Source organism: Lichenostomus cassidix, chromosome 3, assembly GCF_008360975.1.
Source record: "Lichenostomus cassidix isolate B80296 chromosome 3, HeHo_3.0, whole genome shotgun sequence".
NCBI lineage: Eukaryota > Metazoa > Chordata > Aves > Passeriformes > Meliphagidae > Lichenostomus > Lichenostomus cassidix.
In genome coordinates, this window is record NC_139483.1 from 47,761,804 (window position 1) to 47,783,569 (window position 21,766).

General features: G+C 38.3%; 1 protein-coding gene across 4 annotated transcripts in view; it reads right to left on the minus strand.

Moving 5' to 3' along the window:
* UTRN (utrophin) overlaps positions 1–21,766 on the minus strand; it is a 352,485-nt gene that overhangs the window by 174,901 nt on the left and 155,818 nt on the right. For all 4 annotated transcript variants that reach the window (XM_085055625.1, XM_085055626.1, XM_085055624.1 and 1 more), the window contains one exon: positions 18,537–18,726. In XM_085055625.1, the coding sequence (XP_084911751.1) occupies positions 18,537–18,726 (190 nt within the window). The remainder of the gene's footprint in view (positions 1–18,536; positions 18,727–21,766) is intronic.

Here is a 21,766-nt window from a genome sequence, read left to right on the forward strand (position 1 = left end):
ATTCTACCCCAACAAAAAATATTTTTGACACATTAAAAATTCAAAAGAAAATGCTGGGACAGAACCATAACCATCCAACTTATAACTTTCTCTAAACTCCAGTAGCAAATTTAGCACATATTTGCCTATCATCAGGAACATATGTTCTTAGGAAGGTTCCTCACTAAATTCTATTTGCAATTTCAAAGGCTCTTCCTGGTGTAGTCATATCATGTACCTCCACAGTACTGTCTCTCATTTTAAATCAAAGACATTTTATCACTCAGGCTGAATCACATAGCTCACCTCATTCACATATCTATAAAAATACCATGACAGACCTGACTGGATAAGGAAGCAGCTTTCCTTTCTATCCACAGCTTCACTGTGATCACACAGGCATGGTCCAATTTAATACTTTCTATACAGTCTCACCCTAAAAGACCTCACATATCATTGGTGCCACAGGAAAACCTTTTGCAATATTCCCTTTGTCAAATCTCAGAACTACTATTAGTGAAACCAGGTGGCAGTAGCAAATATAACAAGTGAACAAAACACAGGATACCACTATTTTGAAGCCATGGCCTTTCTTCATTAGAAAAATCAGAAATAGGTTTCTCCAAAAACACACAGCAACAAAATGTTTCATTCTACTCTATGTTTATAATTACATCTCTATCTACATTGCATCAGCTGTGAAAGTGCTCATGGAGAAAAGGAAGGAGGGCTTCCTCCTCCCTCAAAAAGTGAATACCAAGCATTTGGGCTGCCTCCTGCAGAGTAATCAGTAGGTGGCATTTCAGTGCACTGACTCTTAACTGACAGATGATCATTTTGTAGATGTTCACAAAAAGGAAAATGTGGGGAAGAAAAAGTAATCATTTTCCTCTGGAACATGTATGAAAATTAATTTCAAATGCTCATGCAAAGGAAGTTGCTAGAACCAGCTACAGTAACAGGAGAAATCAGCATACAGAATTCCTATGGTTGTGATCAAATGATAAAGAATTTGCAAAAAAATATCAAACAGAACAGCACTTCATTTACTTTCCTTTGTTCAGCTTTCTTCCACTGAAAAAAATTAAAATGTACTTTCTCTTACCAAAAAAAAAAAGAAAAAAAAGAAAAAAGCCACAGGCAGTGATGGCCTGTGCATCTGCATAGATTTACAGCACAAGAGTGAACAAAAAGAAGGTGTAGCACCTTATCTCTTAGTCCTTTGTGCAAACCTCTGACAGTCTTGCTGCTTGAAGCAGTCAAATCACAGAAATAATGCCATCTGAGAAGGGGCCGTATCAGAAGCAAGAAGCATTCGTTTTCTGTTGATGAAAGATTTCAGGGTGTGGGGAAGGGGAGAAAGGTTAAAAAAAAATCTACACAAGCATCAGCATTTGACTCGGGATCATAGACAATTTGCTTTTTGTATTGAGAAATTCTTCAGAGCAGTTCATGTCACCCAGTCTCTCACTTCTCCTTCAGCAACAGGAATTTATTCTGTTTTCACCTAAGAGCATCTACTAAAACACTGCATCAGAAGAGCAAACCAGACAGTGCTGCAAGAACAAGAGAGATGGGTATTTTCTGTAGCTCAGTGCCTAGTTGTGCTATTTTATGTCTTTTTGTCTTTCCAACACGTTCATTTACTCTGGCCACCTTGCCTGTAAAAGCTCCAGGCTCCCTTACAAACTGAAGTCACAATACTCCAAGTGCAGTAATGACCGACTGCCAGCTCTTCGCTTCCGTGTATTGACTCTGCCTTCAAAAATAATCCCAGTAAATCACCATTAGGTGAAACAACAACACCACGAAATTCATACCACTATTATGAACTGTAAGCCAGCTGTTTCTCTTTCTAAAGTGTCTTTAATCTCATTTTATTTTTCCCTAAGTCACTGCACAAATGCCACTGCCAAAGACTTATCTCTTGCAAAGATGCTGGGACAATACCAAAAGAGTCATAAAATCTAAACATATTTTATAATCAAATTAAACAATGCTAAACAAGAAAAATTATTATACTTAGCTTTATGCCCTGGGCTTTCTAAGATGATCTAAATCACAGTTCCCTTTCAACACATCCTATGCAATTGGACTAAAGCCGAAAAAAGATACAGTGTAGAGCCTTCCTACACCTTCTCCTTTTTATTTTAAAATTTATTGCACGCTGTTCTAGATCTGCCACTCAGAGATTATAAAAACAACTACCAGCTAAGTTGCATTTCCCTTGATTTCACACCAAAAAAACCAGATTTTTTTGTTTGGCATATAAGGTTTTCTTGTCCTTGACTCAAAAATGGTATAGGTTTTTTATACATAGACTGACATAACTTCTAGCACTGCTCACCTGGCACAAGCAACTGACAGTGAGCATGCTGACAGCCAAGTCAATAAAATATGCAAAAGTAACACCATCAGATGACTTAATTTCTTCTCCCTTGCAGCTGTTAATTTCCTGCTCAGCCTATAATGCCTCTCTTTTTCTGAAATCATGTTCATTACATTTCAACACAACCAACTTGAATCCCCAGGGAACATACACCTTTTCAACAATGTACTGGACGTAAGTAATATTAAAGCCTCTATTTTCTCATTAACAAAATATTCATTGTCTCCTCAAACTTTGATTAGGAACATTGAGTTTTACAGATTACCATACTTAACCCAGTGTATCATAGGGTCTTGGACCAAAGCATATCCTTGGCTTATTCCTAAATTCAGTATCCAGAAGACCTGGACAAACTTGAGATGTGGGGCCACAAGAACCTTATGAAGATCAAAAAGTCCAAGTGCAAGGTGCTGCACCTGGGTCAGGGCAAACCCAGACATGAGTGCAGACTGAGAGAAGAATTCATTGAGACCAGCCCTGTGGAGCTTGGGGGACGTGGTGGATGAAAAGCTGGACCTGAGCTGGCAATGTGAGCTTGCAGCCCCAAAGGCCAATGACATCCTGGGCTGCATCAAAAGTGTGGCCAGTGGGTCATGGGAGGATCTTCCCCTTGTCCTTGCCCTCATGAAACCTCACCTGGAGTTCTGAATCCAGGTCTGGAGTCCTCAGCACATGGACTTGTTAGAGCACATGCAGACAAGGAATAAAAAGACAATCAGGGGGCTGGAGCACCTCTCCTATGAAGACTGACTGAGAAACTGGGGTTTTCAGCCTGGAGAATACTCCAGGGAGAGCTCATTGCAGCCTTCCAGTAATTAAAGGAGACTTTTATAAAAAGAGGGAGATGAACATTTTACGCAGGTAGATAGTGATAGAACAAGGCGGAATGCTTTTAAACTGAAAGAGGAGACAGATCAGTTGTTAAGAAAAAATTCTTCACTATGAGGGTGGTGAGGCACTGGAACAGGCTGGCCAGAGAAGTTGCAAATGCCCCATCCCTGAAAATGGTCAAGACCATGATGGATAGGGCTTTGAGCAGCCTGGTCTAGTGGAAGGTGTCTGTGGCCATGGCAAGTGGGGGTGGAACTTGATCTTTAAGGTCCCTTCCAATCCAAGCCACTCTTTCTATGATATTTACCACACAATAGTCAAAGCTATCTTTCCTTTGGTTTTCATATTTTCTATTCTTTACTTGTTATTCCACACAACTACTCTTTCATGTTTCTTCTTGTATGAAGATTACCAGTTAACCTAAAACCAAAGGTTCATTACAAATACATGGAAAAAAAATCAGTTGCTCCTCATCCACAGAGGATCATCCCACTAAAAAGCACTACTGATCATTACCATCTGCATCAGCGTGTATACCAACTACTCATGTTCCCAAATGTGTCACCTTCTGTGCCACAGGAACGGGGCAGTAGCTTTAGACAACCTCAGCTGGTTGTCATTTTACACTAGCAGGCAATAGGAGCTACCTTCCTATTGCCATGACTTACCAGGAATGTCAAATAAAACCACGTTGCAAGTTTTAGCAACGCTATTCCCTCTGACACTTTGCCTTCACTGAATTGACCTTAATCTATACCTGAAAACTTTTATCTGGCACTATCAATTTATGAGGCTGCTTTAAAAAGGAAAAGCACTCCTAAAGTACTAAAAGCTAGGCTATATTTCAGACTACCACTGCACTGCGTGATAGCTTAAACAGGAGGTTTTTTCCACTGGATGAGGTCTGCTATAGTCCTTAGAACCTGATCAACACTTCCAAAGATTTCTCCGCAATCACAAGATCCATGGGCTAGTTTGGGGTTGTTTTGCACTCTTTTCCAATGAAAAAAGAAGCTGACATCATAATTAAAAGGCAAACCATGTTTACAATACTTTTTGAAAGAACATCACTCGCCTTCATCCCCCATTTCATTCACAACCAAACACTTGCAAAATGTGTATTCAGGTTCCGCTGGCAGAGTGATAGTTTCTCCCTATAAAAGAGGTTATTACCACACCTCTGCAATTGGAAAAAAGGAGAGGAAATACACTTGTTTTCATCTAAAACAAAACTGCTGTGCTCTCCTCATCCCACAGAATCCGAGATGCAATAATAAATGCCAAGATTTCAGGTAACAGTAAGACCGATATCTGGCAAAAAGGAAGTTTAGACAAAATTAATATTAAACAAAATTCTAGCGTAGTGCAAAAATTCTAGAATCCACTTGTTTTCTAAATCCCAATAATTGTAACTAATCCTATGTACGTGCCTTATCACATTAGCTCTCAAAGAGACAACACTCATGGAAGGTCATGTCCAGATGCAAATTCTTCAACTAAACATTCTTAATTACCTCCCTTATTTTCCTTTAGAAATATCATTAATACAGAGGAAACAATGTTATAAGGGATGAAAGTCTTCCACAATTGGGCTAAATGATCTGCTTACAGATAACAGTTGAATCGCTCGAGAATGTATTCTTCTTACTGAAAACTATGGAAAGAAATTCAGAGTTAATTTATCATTATGCTGCTGGGCTATATGAAGTGAAAGATAATGGTCTGCAAACAGATATATAGCTATTTCACTGAAATAGCTGAGGGACTGCATTTAACTCCTGATGCAAACACATAGCAAAGGAGTGAAATTTCATTGACAGTCTTCTCTCCTCTCTTTCTGGACCCATTTCCCCCCCTCTTCCAAAAGAAGAAATTGCCATGCTTACTAATAAAGAAATAAGCAGGGAAAGAGGATTTTGTGTAATCTGTAACTTTTATTATGCTTCCATCCTTCTCAGAGGTGCTCAAGAATCCCAAACATTGAGTAACTTTTCATTTAAACTCTGAAATTCAAAGTTTAATTTCAGTAACAGAAAGAGGAGAAAGACATTTGTTTCAACTAGCTTGCCATGTTGGAACTTGCAGCAAAAGAATACTCCTCTTTGTAGCAAAATATGAGAAAGAATAATAACCAAGAGACTTCCAGGATTTGATATGGAACATCCAAAATTGAACATGAAGGGTGAGTGATTGTTTCAGGGTTAATAATGCATCCCCTCTTAACAGAAAGAAAAAAATAGGAAAGCAAAAAGCATAGTTCAAACTGAGTCCAAAGATGGCAGGTGACAGAAAGCAGTGACCTCAGATGACTGTTCTAGGACCATATCCCAAAACCCAGCACAATTAGCACTAATTGATCAGCAGTCACAGCAGAAATGCCAAGAATTGAGCAAGCACTGAAAACCAAAGTCTCCACCTCTCCCCAGAAAGCATGCTTTCTCCAGGTCAAAAATCTGGAACACCAGTGCAGAGAAACCAGCACTTGCCCTATTAGCACAAAACTGCACCCATAAATACAGGGCTCATCAGCAACTGAGGAGCATCTATAGATTCATAGAATCATTAAGATTGGAAAAGACCTCTGCGATCTTCAATTCTAATCATTCACCCAGCACTGCCAACTCCAGCACTAAACCATGTCCCTACACAACCCACCTATACATTTTTTCAACACTTTTGGGAATTCCACCACTTTTCTGGGAGCTTGTTCCACTGCCTGACCATCCTTTCAGTGAAGAACTTTTTCCTAATATCCCATCTAAACCTCTCCTGGTGTAATTTGAGTTGAGCAGCATTTCAGTTTCTTACTTCACTTGCAGCACCTACCATATTTAACACACACCATAAACTACCAGTAAATACAATTACTCTATGACTATGAAGTATTGCTTTCTGTAGCACAACACAGGGTACCAATTATCAAAAACACCAGTGACATCTTCCACCCACATTCTATTACCCAGCTATGCACGGCTGAGCAAGTTACTTTTGCTTTGAAGTAAAATCCTTTTGCACCAAAGTGTATCAAGAGTGCCCAGCGTGAAAACATCCCAGGGCGGGCAGAACACAACACAGGTCTGCAAGCAGTGGATATGAAATAGAAAACTCTCAGGGCAACATTGGAACATGATGTGTCTTAGCGGTTTGTCTTGATTAAAAACAGAGGGGAAGGCAAAAAGGAGGACAGAAGTCTTCCAGAGTCCCTGATGACTAACAGTGACAGGACATCTTCAAACAGCATTATTTTCCCAGCTACCTAGTGAGTGCAGGTTTTTTAAAAAATAAGCTCAAATGATCTGTCTGAAGAATACAAGAAAAAACTGTCAGTTCTCTAGACACAAACTGGTGAAGCACTGTGCTGTTCTAGGCAACTACTGCTTCATGACTTCATGAATTTGGGCAGGGTAATTAAGCCCTAAGGGAAAGAGGGGGGGAAAAATTGGTTCCTGAAAAATAGCAGCAATCAAAAAGTACTGTGGCAAAATACTATGGCAAGAGGGTCTCATATCAAATATTGATCCAGCTCCTGTAAACATGTGAAGTTCATGGAAGTCAAGTTCCCCATTAATGTTACGTTCATGCTTTAATAGAACTACCTCATATTTTAGATTCATTTTTGTTGCAATAGCAAAATGTTTTCAGCTTAAAAATCAGATTTGCTGTTAAATAAATGTAAGAGGATTCTAAAAGCATGTCCTGAAATATCTCTCTCATCTCTTCTCTCGTTTCCTCCCTTCCACATTACTACTGAAATGCTATTAAAAAAAAGCTATATCCTAGAACCTATCTTAATTTCTGTTAAGCTACATTTTGCTTGCAAATAGGAATGATTGGTGCAGCACTTAAGAATACTGAAATTCTGAAGCTTTATGTCCTCTCCCATTTTGTTTTCCCTTGCTCTTTCACGTTAAAGAAACAATTCTATTTCTAGAAAAGCCTGATACATAGAGGACTAGAGAGCACAAGGCTTTATAATAATGTACCCATTTGTTATACAGTTTTACTTGGCACTGATCCTAATTAGACAAACGACAAACAAAGTGGTTGCATTTAGGTCAGCCCCATCACTCAAGATGTGCAAAACCTTTCTGTCTGCTATTTTGGTTCTGAAAACATTATCTGAAAATGCAAAAGTGAGGGGAGGGTGAGATGACAAAGTTTTATGCTATATTAAAATGTCTTGTAATCATAGGCATATAATTCAGATATGCACCAAATGCCTGACTGTACCGCATTACCACCATTGAGGTTAGACTACAGCAAAAGGATTTATAAATGAGTACATGCTGTGGCTGTACAGCAGACTCATAGCAGGCCCAGATTTAGATCAAAATTCAGCAGAGTAGTAAGAATTTTTCACATGGGGTAAAATCATGAAGCTCCTTTTCATGGGAAGTGAGCAACCCACAGCTGAAAACTGCTGCCCTACCACTATTTTAGTCTTCACTCATAACCTAATAGGGCACTAGCACAGAGAATCATAGAAAATTTTAAGTTGGAAGACCTCTGGAGGTCAAACCTCCTGCCAATTCCAGGAACCAATTTCAAAGCTGGGTCTGCTGCTAAGAGCCTCATCCACTACAACTGTTAATAGTGCCAGAGATGGAAATATGACAGCCTCTGTGGGCAGCCCACTCCAGGGCTCAGTTACACCTGCTGTGCAGAATTGTTGCCCTCACACCCAACTCGCTTGCTGCAGCTTATACTCACTGCCTCTTTTCCTTCCACACAGCACCTCCAAGAAGAGCTTGGCTCCATCTTTTATAGTAACAACTCACCAGGTAGGCAGTGACAGCAGCTGGAAACCCCTGGAGCCTTCTCTCCTCCAAATTAAATTAAGTCAGCTCCCCTGCTGCTGTACTCCTCCATCATGTGCTCCAAGCACTGCACTCTCCCCAGTCTCTCACTATCTGTCAAACTGAGGGCCTGAAACCAACCGTGGTATTCTAGACATGACCTCATCAGTGCTAAGTAGAAAAAAATAAACACTTCTTCCTGTCTGTCTACAATCCCTCTCACACAGCTTGTACCAATGAATTGGTTTACTCCTTCTCAGGTGCAAAAATTTGCTTTGGGTTTTTCTGGGGTCTTTTTTTTAAAAAAAATCATGATGTTCGTGTCAGCCTATCCCTCCACTTGGGGCTCCAAGGAATGGGAACAGAACTGTTCCTCCACAGTCTAGTAATATTCACGAAGCTGCTGAGAGTGCACTTTGTCCCACTCTGGATTTATAACAATGTTAAACAGTACCGGTCTCTGTTACACCCCTTGAGGAACACAAATGGTCCAGACAGTTGCCTTCCCACCATTTGGCTCATCTGTCTTGTCCATGTATCCCCAATTTGGCTGTGACAGACTGCCTCCAAAATCTTTCTGAAGTCAAGCTCAGGGAACAGTACCACTTTCCCTTCGTCCAAAGATACAGCAACAATTTGTCACAGAAAGCAAACACCTTGGGCACCCTTCCTAAAATTCACGATGGCTTTTCATAATTGCCATCTTGTTCTTTCATGCCTGGAAATGGCTTAATGAAGTAAGCCATTGCTTGGGGCCTTATTAAAATGTTTCCTTTCAGGACAGAAGTCCTTGGGGAAAGATCCTTAGTAAGCTCCTAAATCTCACTATGAAAAGATCTTCCCATTAAGTCTACCTACAAGTTTCTCTTTGAAATTCTGCTCATTCTTCTACACTCCAACCCAAATCACAACCAGAATCCACACCTGTCTTCATGAACCAACTTATACTATCCTAGGAAGACTGTGGGAGTTTGCAGGATCTCATATCTCACTGACCTATCAAAACATGAAAATATCTCTCCAATATCCCACTGATTTTTTAACAGATCCCTCCAAAAGTCCAAAGGAAATCAATCAGTAAATGACATGCTAACAGTTAATGTCTTGCCTACACATCAAAGCCCCTAGTTGTGCTTGTCCATCACTGACAGAGTGTATACAAAGGTACAATTTAATACCAGTGGAGAACTGAATTCCATTATAGTTATTATATTTTCCATTGGAATTTAATTTCTCGTCCATATATCTAGTTTTCATGTCTTTTGACTCACTGGATAGTCATTCCCAACCTTCATCTATCTCATTTTTTAAAGCTATTAAAGATTTTCTCCCTTCAGCCTTCTATTGCTTATCTAGCTGCTGTGATCATTCCACAATAAAAGCCAGAAGCAAATCAACTGTCACCTCCCAAGACTTGGAGATGCCTCTAATTTCAAATATTCTACACCAGTTTTCAGCTTTACAACTTTTATTCCAAACCCACAAAGAAGTTATGTCCATCGCATTCATTTTAAATGACCATTGACTGACATGCATTCCCAGCCTATTCATGTTCCTCCAAATAAGGTTTATCTTCTTCGTCACTAAACACCATCAAGGTACCTTGTTGCCCCTGAGTAGCTGTATGTTAGCCCTGTTCTGCTTACCAAGCACCCAAGTCATGTTTTGTCCCACCTCTGTATACTCTCTCTCAAGAAATCACACCGCAAACCAGTTTTCCTACAAACATTTCCAACACAAACAAGCTGTGGGTATTTGGAGGTGGGGTGGTTACCAGTTACACTGCTCAGTTGTTTTCTAAAATGGTAAATCCTAAACTACTGAGAGGCTGATCATTAGATACTATTTACTACGTCTCCTTTTTCAAAATAGCCATTTTGTTTTCACCAGTTCACTTTTAGCCTCATTGTATTTTAGTAGATAATAGTCATTATTATCCAAGGCTCCCTTTAATTCTGACCTCCTCCCTTCTATAAGGCTTTTTTGTAGATCTAAATCTAATTAGAATGTCCTTTATACAACTAGAACCATATCAAGCAGTCTGGACTTAACTTTCTCATCTAAAAAAAGAAACTGTCTGCATAATTTAGCAATGCATTTGACGACACTGCTTCATTTTCCAATCAACAACCTGCTTAATACAGTAGCCTACTTCAGAACATGTTTCCAAAATTAACTTTTGTTCTCACTTCTGCTGTCCAATGAATATACTACGTTGCTGCTCCTCCTCATCCACACTTGGTTATTTGTATTTTATACCTGAATATGTTAAGTGCCAATGATTTATTTTCTAAACCAATTCAAAGTTATGTAAACATTAAAAAACTTATCTTTGTTGAATTCATTGGAACCCGGATTAACCTACACATTTCTCAACACAGCCTTTTTTTTTTTGCCCTGCCTCCATGACCTTCATTTTTTTTCCATAATTTCATAGGAATAGAGCCTTTGCTGCTACTCTCAAAATTCAACATAATGTAAATGAAATGTCTTTTGGAATGCATCACCAGTATGAGAGCAAAAAAAGGGTTTTGGCTGACCCCACCATTAGCTATGCTTTTAACTTCCTGCAGTTTTATAAATTTAACACTAGCCATTTAAAAAAACCAGAATAAAATGAGAGGATTACATTTTAAGTTATGTATTCTTAAAAAGAAAAAAAAAAAAAGAAGAGACATGTTTCTGATGTGTTTCATAGCTGAGGAAGTCAGGAACTCACCTAAATTACCACGTGAAGATTCATGTTAGATCAGGTTTGAGACTTGAGTATTTTATATGAAAGGAGTTGAATATTTAAAGAAGATCCTTCTCAAGAATTTGTCAAAAAAGTGAAAGACAAAAATGAGAAAATACCCTCTCAGCTACTAGGTATGCTCCTCAGCCTGCTTTTCACTGGATGAATGCTCCAGTCCCTGAATACTAGCAATGTGTTTCAAAAACACCACAGTCAAATTCCACAAGCCGGACACATATTTCAAGGTAATCATTTAGCTGTCAGCCAGAGATGCACTACTCTTTACCTTCTGTGAGGGAAGTTAAAGAAAGTTTTACAATTTTCTACTTTATAAGTATGGTTGTAGCTCTGGTCTCTCAGAAAAGATCTATCAATTTGTACCTTAAATTTATTTTTTCTGTTATAAATTCATTCTCTTCTGAGCTAGTTGGATATAACTAATGAAAGTCTTTCTTTAAGGAACAATCACATTAGCAAGAACACAGAGCAGATGACAGCCCCTACAACAGTTTCCTGATTGCTCATTGTCAGCATCAAAGTCTTACACAAGAACTTACACAAGAAACAAAGCTGCCAACAACAATAAAGAAAATACTTCTTACATACAATGCCAAGTACAGACATTTTGCCCTAGTATGCCACAAATTTCAGGGTAAAATAATTAAATAGCAACAAGTGAAAAGGTCTATCTGACAAAACTCACCGTGCTATGAAGAAATTAGTGAAAGAAAAAGCAGCAACAGGAGAAATATCCTAAACTTTGGATTTCATGTTTTTCAGCCATGCTGTACTATGTCAACAAACTGTTTATTTTTGCTTCTGCTTCAAAGAAATTTGCGAAATGTGGGCTGTTTATGCTGAGTGCTACTATTATATGAGGCTGTTAAGAGGAATGATGACTTTTCCCAGTACAGTTTGATTATAAAGCCTTCCTTCTTTCATAAACAGTACAGTTTAGAACAAACATTAAACTTCAAGAATTTGTCTTAAATATTTCATTGGCCCTCTGTTACACTTCAGAGGACAGCTCACATGAAACATTTAGATCTAGTTCATGAAGCAGCTACCCTGGATACAATGCTATAATTCATATACTCTACAGTAAATAGCTTCTCTTCTGCAGATCTGAGCTATATCAACGTATCCACAGAGTGCACAAGACACATACAAACTTCTGACATTCCGAAGACAGGAGTATACAGAGCACTACATGAAATCATTCCTGACATGCTGTCACGGTTGCTTTTAGTAATTTCCACACATTTCCTCATCTAAGCAGTAACATTTCCATCACCAGACTTCCATCTATCATTGCCTTACATTGACACCTGCTGGAAGTGACTGGGATCGTAAACCATTTCTTCCCCCCCTCTCCAATTAGCGTCTGATTTAACTCTACAAGAAGACCAACAATTCTACTTTCAGTAAACTAAGCACAGACATCTGAAAAAACTAAGCCACGTGACTTTTAAACAAGCAATAAAACATACAATGTGTAATTTTAAGCAATGTGTAAGTCCCAAGGCTATCACTGCATGGCTTCTCAATCAGAAACTGTATTTTAATAACAACCTTTTGGAAGATTTTTTTCACTACCCCTTGGGTAGATTTAAACTCAACAAATTAAGTACACAACCATTCACTAGGCTCTCAGGCTAATTAGCAAATAGTTATTACTGTAAGAGTCACTAAATAGGGGCTTGATAAACATTTTACAAACATGTTTATACAAAAAATATGTCTAAACAGGCAATTATAACACATGTCTTTATATGAATGAAAAAAAAATCTGCTTTACTCACAAAAGCAAACAGCTGTTTAACAACAACTGATAGACAAGACCCACTGAGGAATGTTTGTTTAAATAGCTCTTACCTACACAAACTACTACCTATCATTCTTCATAATGAAGATACATCTATTAGTACAGCTTGGCAAAATGAAGCACACCAAAACAGCCATTTGAAGACAATGTTTTTCCCCATATGCAGAACTTCATCCACAAGCTTCACTGTTATGAACCACATCCTGCATGATACTTTTTCCTTACTTTCAAACCCTACTCTTAAGGATGGGATCTCTCTCACTTGATGTAATTTATGTATTCCTCACAAAAGAAAGCACATTTCAGATCGAAGCAAGTAGGATGAGTTAAGGTGGCTTTGCTTTATCATCAGAACAAGACTTTGATTTTCACACACCTTGTATGCAAAACACAGACATTTTCATCAAAAATGTCAGTTTTAAAGTATCATAAGCAGCAAGAAGAGAAAAATAAGTTCAAAGGCAGCCAAATATAATTTATGTAAGGTTATATCAGTATATATAGAGCTGAAGACCCATCAAATTTTATAATTTTGCAAACTTTTAAGAAAATTCTTATATTAAAAGTTCAATAATACCACAGCATGACTACCTCACACAGGCATCAACACTGCAGAAGCACCAATTAACAGACTTTGGAGAGCTATTTGAAATTTATTAATTTTATTTATTTCTTTTAATCTGGTGAGTGATCAAAGTACTGTTAAAAGTGAATTTTACTAGGTATCCTAGATCATCACCATAGTATTAAGGTTTATAATTATCAAGCCTGTGAAAAAAAACAAAACGTAAAGACTGTCTTGGTGGAAATAGAAATAATCAGCCACCAAACTCGGTACCATCAGAAATACCAGTAAGTGGTAGCCTATGTCAACAAGCTTTTCCTCCAACTTTTCCTGGCTTTTTAACTCTGAAAGAACTCGCTCAGTGAAGTCAGAAATTAATGGCTACGTATTAGTCTGCCGAACTCATTCCTGATTAAAAGTTTCATAAAGCTCAAAAGAAAATTAACACAAGGTATGGAAAAAACCACTGTTATTTTACATAATGGGCATACATGAGTTAAAGAATCACATTTACCAAGAGCTAACCAACTCCCATGGAAATGAAGTGCTAGCATTTAATTAAAAAAAAATAAAATATCATTCAACATAACAGTTTCCTTCCAGACACTTAAATGGTGGACAAGAGAGCACTTTTCTAAAAAAAAATATATCACTCTGACAAACACAGGGTTGTTTTGGTTTGGTTTTTTTCTATTGCATTATTTAAACAAAACAACACATGGAGAGCATTACAGGCTTAAAAACACTAAATAGCCTAGATGATTTTGACACTCATCCCATGCTCACTTCCTTTTCTTTTTATCTCAGAGAGACAGAGTTAGCATTGCACACACTCGACATTTAGGGCTTATGTTTCTTACCTTACAAAGCTTCTGGTAACGGGGAGAAGAAACTGCCATCCTCTGTAAACGATGCAACAACACCACAACTTTCTGCAGAGAGGTTCTCACCACAGCCATCATTTTAAGTTTGCCACACTTCTGAAGACACCTCAGAATTTGCATTATAAATGAAGAGCAACTATCATTTCCTCCCGGTCACTGGACAATGATTTGCCAGCTTTCTGAGCATGCTCTCTTCCAGGACTGCTTTTGCAAGCTACAGGCTTTATACGTTTCAAAGGCAAAGAAGATTGATATAGCATAAGTTCTTCTCCCAAAATAACCCCACAAAACAAATGCAAAAAAAAATAACAGCCTTCACAGATTCTTCTAATCAGTACTGCTCAGCTCTGCTTTTGCAGAGGGCAAATGAAGTTGAGCAGCCGATCGTCTGCCACTGCTCAGGAGTGCACTAAATAGCCAGAAAAAGGTTATTAATTTAAGCCTGAAAGCTGCAGGAACAAAAAAAGAATTCCTTCAGGAAGACGGCTTCAGTGTATCACAACAGTTGTGCTTCCCTAGTAGCTGCTTTCTATCAGCAGACTGAGTGTTTGCTCCCTCACTCTGGGAAAGGATGCTCTCGTTCTCAGACTGAACGCAGCTCTGGCAGAGCTGTAGAGTGAGTGAATAACAGATTGTGTTATAAATCTTGAGAGAAGAGCACAGGGATACCTGCCCTAATTATATCAGCCATATGTTAAAGGCTAATAAATCACATAGGCGTTTCTCAAAACTAGATTACCCAACACAAAAGCAAAAACTGCAGGGGGTAAACCTCTTTCTATAAAAACTCTCTTAAAGCTAATTTAGTCAAAGGGATCTCAAAGGAGATTTCACTTACACCAGAAAGTAGGATTGTTTTTCACAAGCCATTTCCAATTAAATAGTTTCCAAAATAACTTTAGACAAGAAAAAATAGGGTTTTAACAAAGTAAAAACATGCAGTTGCATCATCACCCCCTTCTCCAAGTCATCCTTGAATCCAAAGAGCTAACATAATTTTGATGTACTTCCCATGACAAAGCAGAATTATTTAAGCCATCTAAGGATGACAGCAGGACGTTTCAGAGCATGGAAGTGTTTTGCTACCAGCAAGGCACTCCCAATGCAATACAGCCAACATACCCCTAGGTGTGGCAAAACTGCAGCAGAATCAGAGCCAGCTACTCATTGCTTCGATGAATCTACTTCAACCTGTAACAGAGGGCTGCTGTAGCAAAAGTTTGGGGAGGCCTGAACACAGCATGTGGAGGACATCAGTAAAAGTAATCGTATGATTTATTGTGCACATTTCCACATGAAAAGGTACATGATTCAAGCACATCAATCAGTACAATATGCCAGCAACAGCTATCCTGAGAAGTTCATATGACCCAGAATAATGCAGAGATTAGATGTCAGTGCATTACATACTACTTTGCCTTTTCTAATGCTCTTTGCCACCGAGGGGATGAATATAAGGTTCAGGTTCTTCATACAGGACATTTAAAATCTCTTCCCATCCAATTCTATGAAGACAACCTTTTCATCTTTATTTTTAGGACTGAATCAATGTTTCTACTACTCCTCACATAAACCCCATTAACCTGTACTCTGCTTTCTTCTTGATCTGTCTGCAACAATAACAACACCATTTTGAGTAAAGGGATATACAGATTCCACTCAGTATATAAAAACCTTACCATCTGTATTCTCCACCTTGCCAGACACACCATTTTTTCGCATCTCCATCACTTATTTGAACTTTTCCTCTGTTTACATTGCTCCTGGCTTATCCATTCCCACCAGAAGTCTGCTTCTTTAACCTACCAGATCTAGCCTACCATGACTAGCTGACATGCTCTTACCAAATATCTTTTAAGAAAACCTATGAAGCAGCACAACTGCAAAACCACAGAGGCATTCAGAAATGACTGTGCAAAAGCTCAAACCTCTTCTGTGTAAGATAGAGACCAGAGTCCACACCTTCCTTCCTTCAGTTCTGTTTATCTTCCCAGCTAATCTACAGGTTTTAATCAAGCAGTTGGACAAGCTTCCTATCACTTCTTACGGTGACATTTTTTTTCCATAATACAACAAAACTTTCTAATTATTTTGAACATCTTCACATCTGTAGGCACAAGATTTCACAGACATTGCACTACTTTTTACTATTTCCTAGCGTATTTTCTGCATCTTGTTTCAAATTAGGTTTTAATCTCTTTTAAATCACTGCTAAACTTCTTCCAACACAGACTGGAGCATTTTGGCACTAACCTGAAAGAAAAGTCTTCTACAACATTTATATACTATGAGAATGAACTGAAATGACTGATGACATAATTGTGGATTTCTCCTTTTCAAAAAGACATTGCTACCATGCTCAAAGTCTGCATTATTTGCATAGTACTGTTGCTAGCCTCAGATATCACAATGGAAGGCAAAACAAGGCTTCAGTGCTCAGATCATTGATTCCACAGTGAAATGACTTGAGCTGCAGCCAAACAAGCTAGGCCCAAAATGTAATGGAGGATACTCCTCCCATGCATGCACAGATGCCAGTTTAACAGATGATCCTATTTTGAAAATGCATGACATGTAAGAACAATAACAACAACAAATTCATCATGTTTTGTCTAGGTTCAGCTCATTTCACCTAGAATTTATCACACCTTAAACTCATAGTAAAGTTTTACTTAATGTATAGGCCTTGGAGGCAGAGGCATCTTCACACAGAGCAGAGAAGGTTGTAAACCCTGCATTCTTCTTAAAACTATTTAACTACTAACCTTAACACCCATACTTCTTCACATATTCAATAAAACACCAAGAGAATAACATTCTTATTTTACACCACACAACAGGGGAAGAAGAGGAGATGATGTCAGGTTAAAGAGATATTAAGTTTAAGAACTTGCAAGGGAGCGGGGTTGACCTTTTGAGGTGCAGCAAGATGTTAGAGCTTCATTTTGTTTCCAGAAGTTCAACAAATATTGAAAACGTAAACATTGATTTTGGAGTGTTTGCCAGGGGTATGATATGAACATCTTCATTCATATTTAAAGTAAGACTGTAAGATGGTAGGGGACAAAGTTAATTCTGGAAGTCATCACACTATGACAGTCTTTGACATGCTCTACTTCCCTTCCTAGAGCAGCCAGAAAAAGCTTACAATATTATGTAAGGTCATGGGTAAGTTAAGTAATGATGCTTCATGTTCACAGTGTGTAGATACATGCAGTCACAGAAAAAGATGGACAATATCAAGTAACGGGACACTGAACCAGGGGACACCATGCCCCAGCACCTCCATCTGCCTTTTCAGTTGTTACAAGCCAGGACAACTCGCACAGTCAGGAGGTGGTTACAGACCTTCTCCATACAGCAGGCACTCTTACCCAAAAGTCCTTCCCTCAAACAGCACAACTCAGGCAATTTTAATCAGATTGCAGCACATCAAAGAATGGCAAACAATCTTTCCCATTCATGGCGCTTCACAGCCACATAGAGCCAACAAGCAAATAGTGAAGTAACAGTTTTATCTTGGTGTGATTGACTACACAGAATGCAAGGTTATGTAGAAATAAATCTGCTTACACATAGCACTGCCTTCTGTTGTTAGATTCTTGTACCCTGTTTTAGTTCTTCCACCTCCACTACATTACAGTTGCTGAGAGTGGTGCCAATAGAAAGTATAATATTAAGTTCTAGGTGTCACCACTACAGGCAAATCTCAGCATTTCACAAAATCTACATCTCTACAGATGAGTTATCTGATTGACTAGAATCATTAGAACATTGGTGAGTGACATGTCACCTTCAACAGATACAAGCTTCCATAAAATATTGTGCTCTGCACTATGATGAATGAGAATGGCTTGTTATCAGATCCTTTAAACAGTCTTGTTTCACTTCAATTCAGTGTAGATATGTTCAGATTACCAGCACTACTAAAAGCAATATTTTTTTTTTATTATGAGCTGTTCAAACCCACTCAGATCATAGATTACCTTAATCCAAACCTAAAGCACAGGATTTAATAAGTGGTATCAGTTAAATTCCTCAGTCAGTTCTCAGGTTTCCAGTCTGTCGCCTGTATAAGAAGGAAGGCCAGCTGGGGAGCTGCTGGGCAGTAGGAGAGGGAAAAGAGGTAATCGAAGCACAGCTTCTTGGATTGCTGGAAAAGCAGAAGGAAGGTGGCAGGCAGAAAAAGGAGACCATGTGGCCCAGGAGGGCTTTACTTGGAGGGAAGTAGATTGAATTGTTTGGTTGGACAATCACACAACATGACTTGGTTTAATCAAGCATATACTTCCTGAATACAGTCACCCTCCAAGGACATTTAAGAATCCTCAGTGCCACAGACATACAAGAAAATACATACTTTAGACCTTAGGAAGATAAATCTGCTTCCTTCATACACCCAACTTCTAAAACACTGGTTTAGCAAACACCTTTCAAAAGGCCACAGCTTTCCCCACTAGTAGACAGCTTTTCTTCATAACATTTGCCATCGAGAAAAAGCCTAACTAAGAGAAGTATTATTTAGTTTCTCACCTGCATTTGCTTTCTGAGCTCCCTTATGCAGACACTGTCCTGAGCAGTGTTCTCACGCTCGGATGCATCTGCCAGAACATTGACTGTTGTCTCTGCCTCCTGCAGCCACTTGAGGAAGCTCTCCAGATCCTTGTGAGAGGCCTGTACTGTCTTCATCTCTGTCTCCAAGAAATTCTGCCTATCAACAGCTCTGAAAACAAGACAAGTGTCAGAACATTCCCCTATAATATACAGTGTTATATACATCATAATGAAACTACTGAAAGGAAATCTGAAAGATACCTCTAACAAGAAACTATATAACTGTACAGCTTGTTTTATCATTATTTAAATCACTGTTTCTCTGGTTAGTAAATCTATAGTTACCCACAGATGTCCTGAGCTGGTTATACATTTCACAGGCCTTTTTAAGAAGGCATGGAGAAGAAACTAAGTTATTAATTAAAAACCTAGATTTTCCTTTTAAAGTATTACCTGAATCAACTTATAGTACCCCAAATAGTAGGAGGGTTATTCCCATGTGTGAAAAATGGGCTTTTCCCCATTAACACAAACCCCATGGAGCAGAAGCACTGAGTGCTTAGGGTATTTTCGCCTCCTCTTGTACGGTGAGCAGGAACACTGCCATAAATTCTTAAGAGTTAAAGTGCTAAGGGATGAAAAGTCAAATATACCTGGTTTTCTCTGCTAGACAACAAGACTTTTGACACTATCACTCAAACAAAAAGAATAATACACTGCCATCAAAACAATCAAGCCATGCTCAACAAACTTAAAATCTAAAAAAAGACGGGCAGAATATAGTCCAAATTTCAAATCATCTGAAAGATCTCCAACTGATGCAAACACTAAAGCTTGTGTTCATAAGGGGATTTTTTCATATGTAATAACAACATAATCCAAACATTTTAAATTATCAGCAACTTCAAACAATTTCCTAGGAAAAAAATCACATTATACTCCTGCATAACAGTACTGTTTCCTTGTGATTGAAATGAAACTCAGATGAGAAACTATTATAATCAGCAATTTTAAAAGCTCTGATTAGCAACATTAATAAAGCATGACAAACTAAATTTTGTCCACTTGAGGCTGTTATTCTGCAGCATTCCTTTTCCCAAAATCAGGACAAAAGAAACAAGCTATCCCACACCAGCACACTGTAGAGAAATCTCCAACAGAGCTAACAGCTAGAACACTTCTGCTGAATAAGTAGAAAGTTCAATTTTATTTTCACATCAAGCACTAATTGTATTGTTAAATCTTAGGGGTAAAGTGATATTTAATTTCAAGACAGACAAGGCCAAAACACTCAGTTTTTGATATTTCCACATTTCTCCAGACAGGCCCAAACTTGTGTCTTCTGCATCCTCCCATGTATTTCAGCTTTCTTTCCTCCTTGTCACGCTGTGGCAAAAGTACTGCTCAGCAGTATTAAGGAATCACTGTGTTTGCAATTGCAGATTTCAGAACTAGTAAAATATTCCTTTTCGAAAAGAAGCAGTGGGTGTTCAGTACCATTCAGCATGACATTTCAAAGCAAGTAGCCTCGTTTACTAGCACATCAGAAAACACAGACACAAGTAAAAGCTGTTTTCTTTCAAGGATGGTGAGAAAATCTCATGCTACCCCAATTCCCAAGTTTTAGCATAAACAACTGATTTTTTAGAAACAATTTGCAAAAATATACTGTTGCAACCCTTATTTTAGGAGCTTAGGTCTTATATCACTTGTTAATTGCTTTACCCAAAATAATAGTCTAAGAATCATTCCTTTGTGCTTTCCTGAGTCTTGGCTACTAGTAAATGACTAAGAGCAAGAAGCTTTCATTCTTGCTTCTCACCAGCAGCTGGAATGCTTCATCCAGTCTTGAGAAAAAATAAGTAGCATACTAGGGATAGTTCAAAAGATACTGTCTAGAAAAGAATATGTAACAGCTAAAAAATTAGAGCACACCAAGGAACTGTGAGAAAAATGTAAAGTAAAAGCAGTTACGAGCTCTAACTTCAAAACCCTCTCCCTCTACAGGGATTTTCCTCCCCAGCAGAGTATTAAGGCCAAAGGTGGAAGAACAGGAGTGACAACAGGAAGAATAGACTGGTAATAAAGGTGACCTTCAAAGAAAAAGAACAGCCCCAAAGGATGAAACACTAAGTGACCCAGATCTCTAAGTCTAAGTACTGATGTACTAGATGGGAATCAACACAACCTGAACTTTGTGGTCAGTAACATTCATTGAAGAATAGTGTCTTCATCCTAAAGTTTTAATTTCTCAGGCTTTCTGCTTGGTTGAACTTTAGGCAAAGAATGAAATCCTATTACTGTCCCACTGTTGCCTTATATTTGAATTAAAGCTGAAAAACAATCCTTTCACATACTAAATTTACAACAAATGTTCTAAGATTACATGGGCATTTTTAAATAGGACAGGTATAGCAGTAGTGAGCAACACTTTCACAGAGTAGATGGAAACACTTTCATCCCCTTGTAGTAAAGACTTCAAACATAAAATAGAAAATGGAGAATGCTGTACTGCAGATTAACAACTTCCCCATGCTACAAAAACATAACTCAAATTTTCAAATAATTCTGACACAATTAGAGCAGCCTCAAAAGACAGAGGATCTGTACATCTTCCAGGATGCAAGAACTAAATGTGAGGAGAAGCCGGAGAACTATTTTCAAATGCAGTTAACTTAATACAGTGATACTGAAGAAAGTCTATGGAGATTCTATTGGAAAAGACACACACAAGAAAAAAAATCTAATTCTACTATTTAAATTTTCATGGCTCTGGTTCAGGTTTCTGTTGCACCCATTTTTTCAAATTTAAACTAAAAATCTGCAATGCATACAAGTGTGTGATCAAAACAAATTCAGAAACTAATATCTAAGACAGTACAGAAAGCAACTATAATCCATTACCAAGGCAGCACAAACACATAGAATGACTATAGTTTCACCCTAAAGTATAAAAATAGAACATAAATAGCCACTGGGCAAAGTATCCAATTTACACAATGTCAGGCTGGGGAACTTCAATCTCTTAATGCCAACAGCTTTAAAATATGCTCCTTCACTTTATCTGCCAGGGCTACAGTCTTCCTAGTAGTGTTCTTCCACTGTTCATGAGAACAGTTCTCCCGGGTGATGTTACTAAGGACCCTTTCCACAACCTCCGAGCAGAAGAACAAGCTGGTATTTAAAAGAATTACACAATAAATAATTTG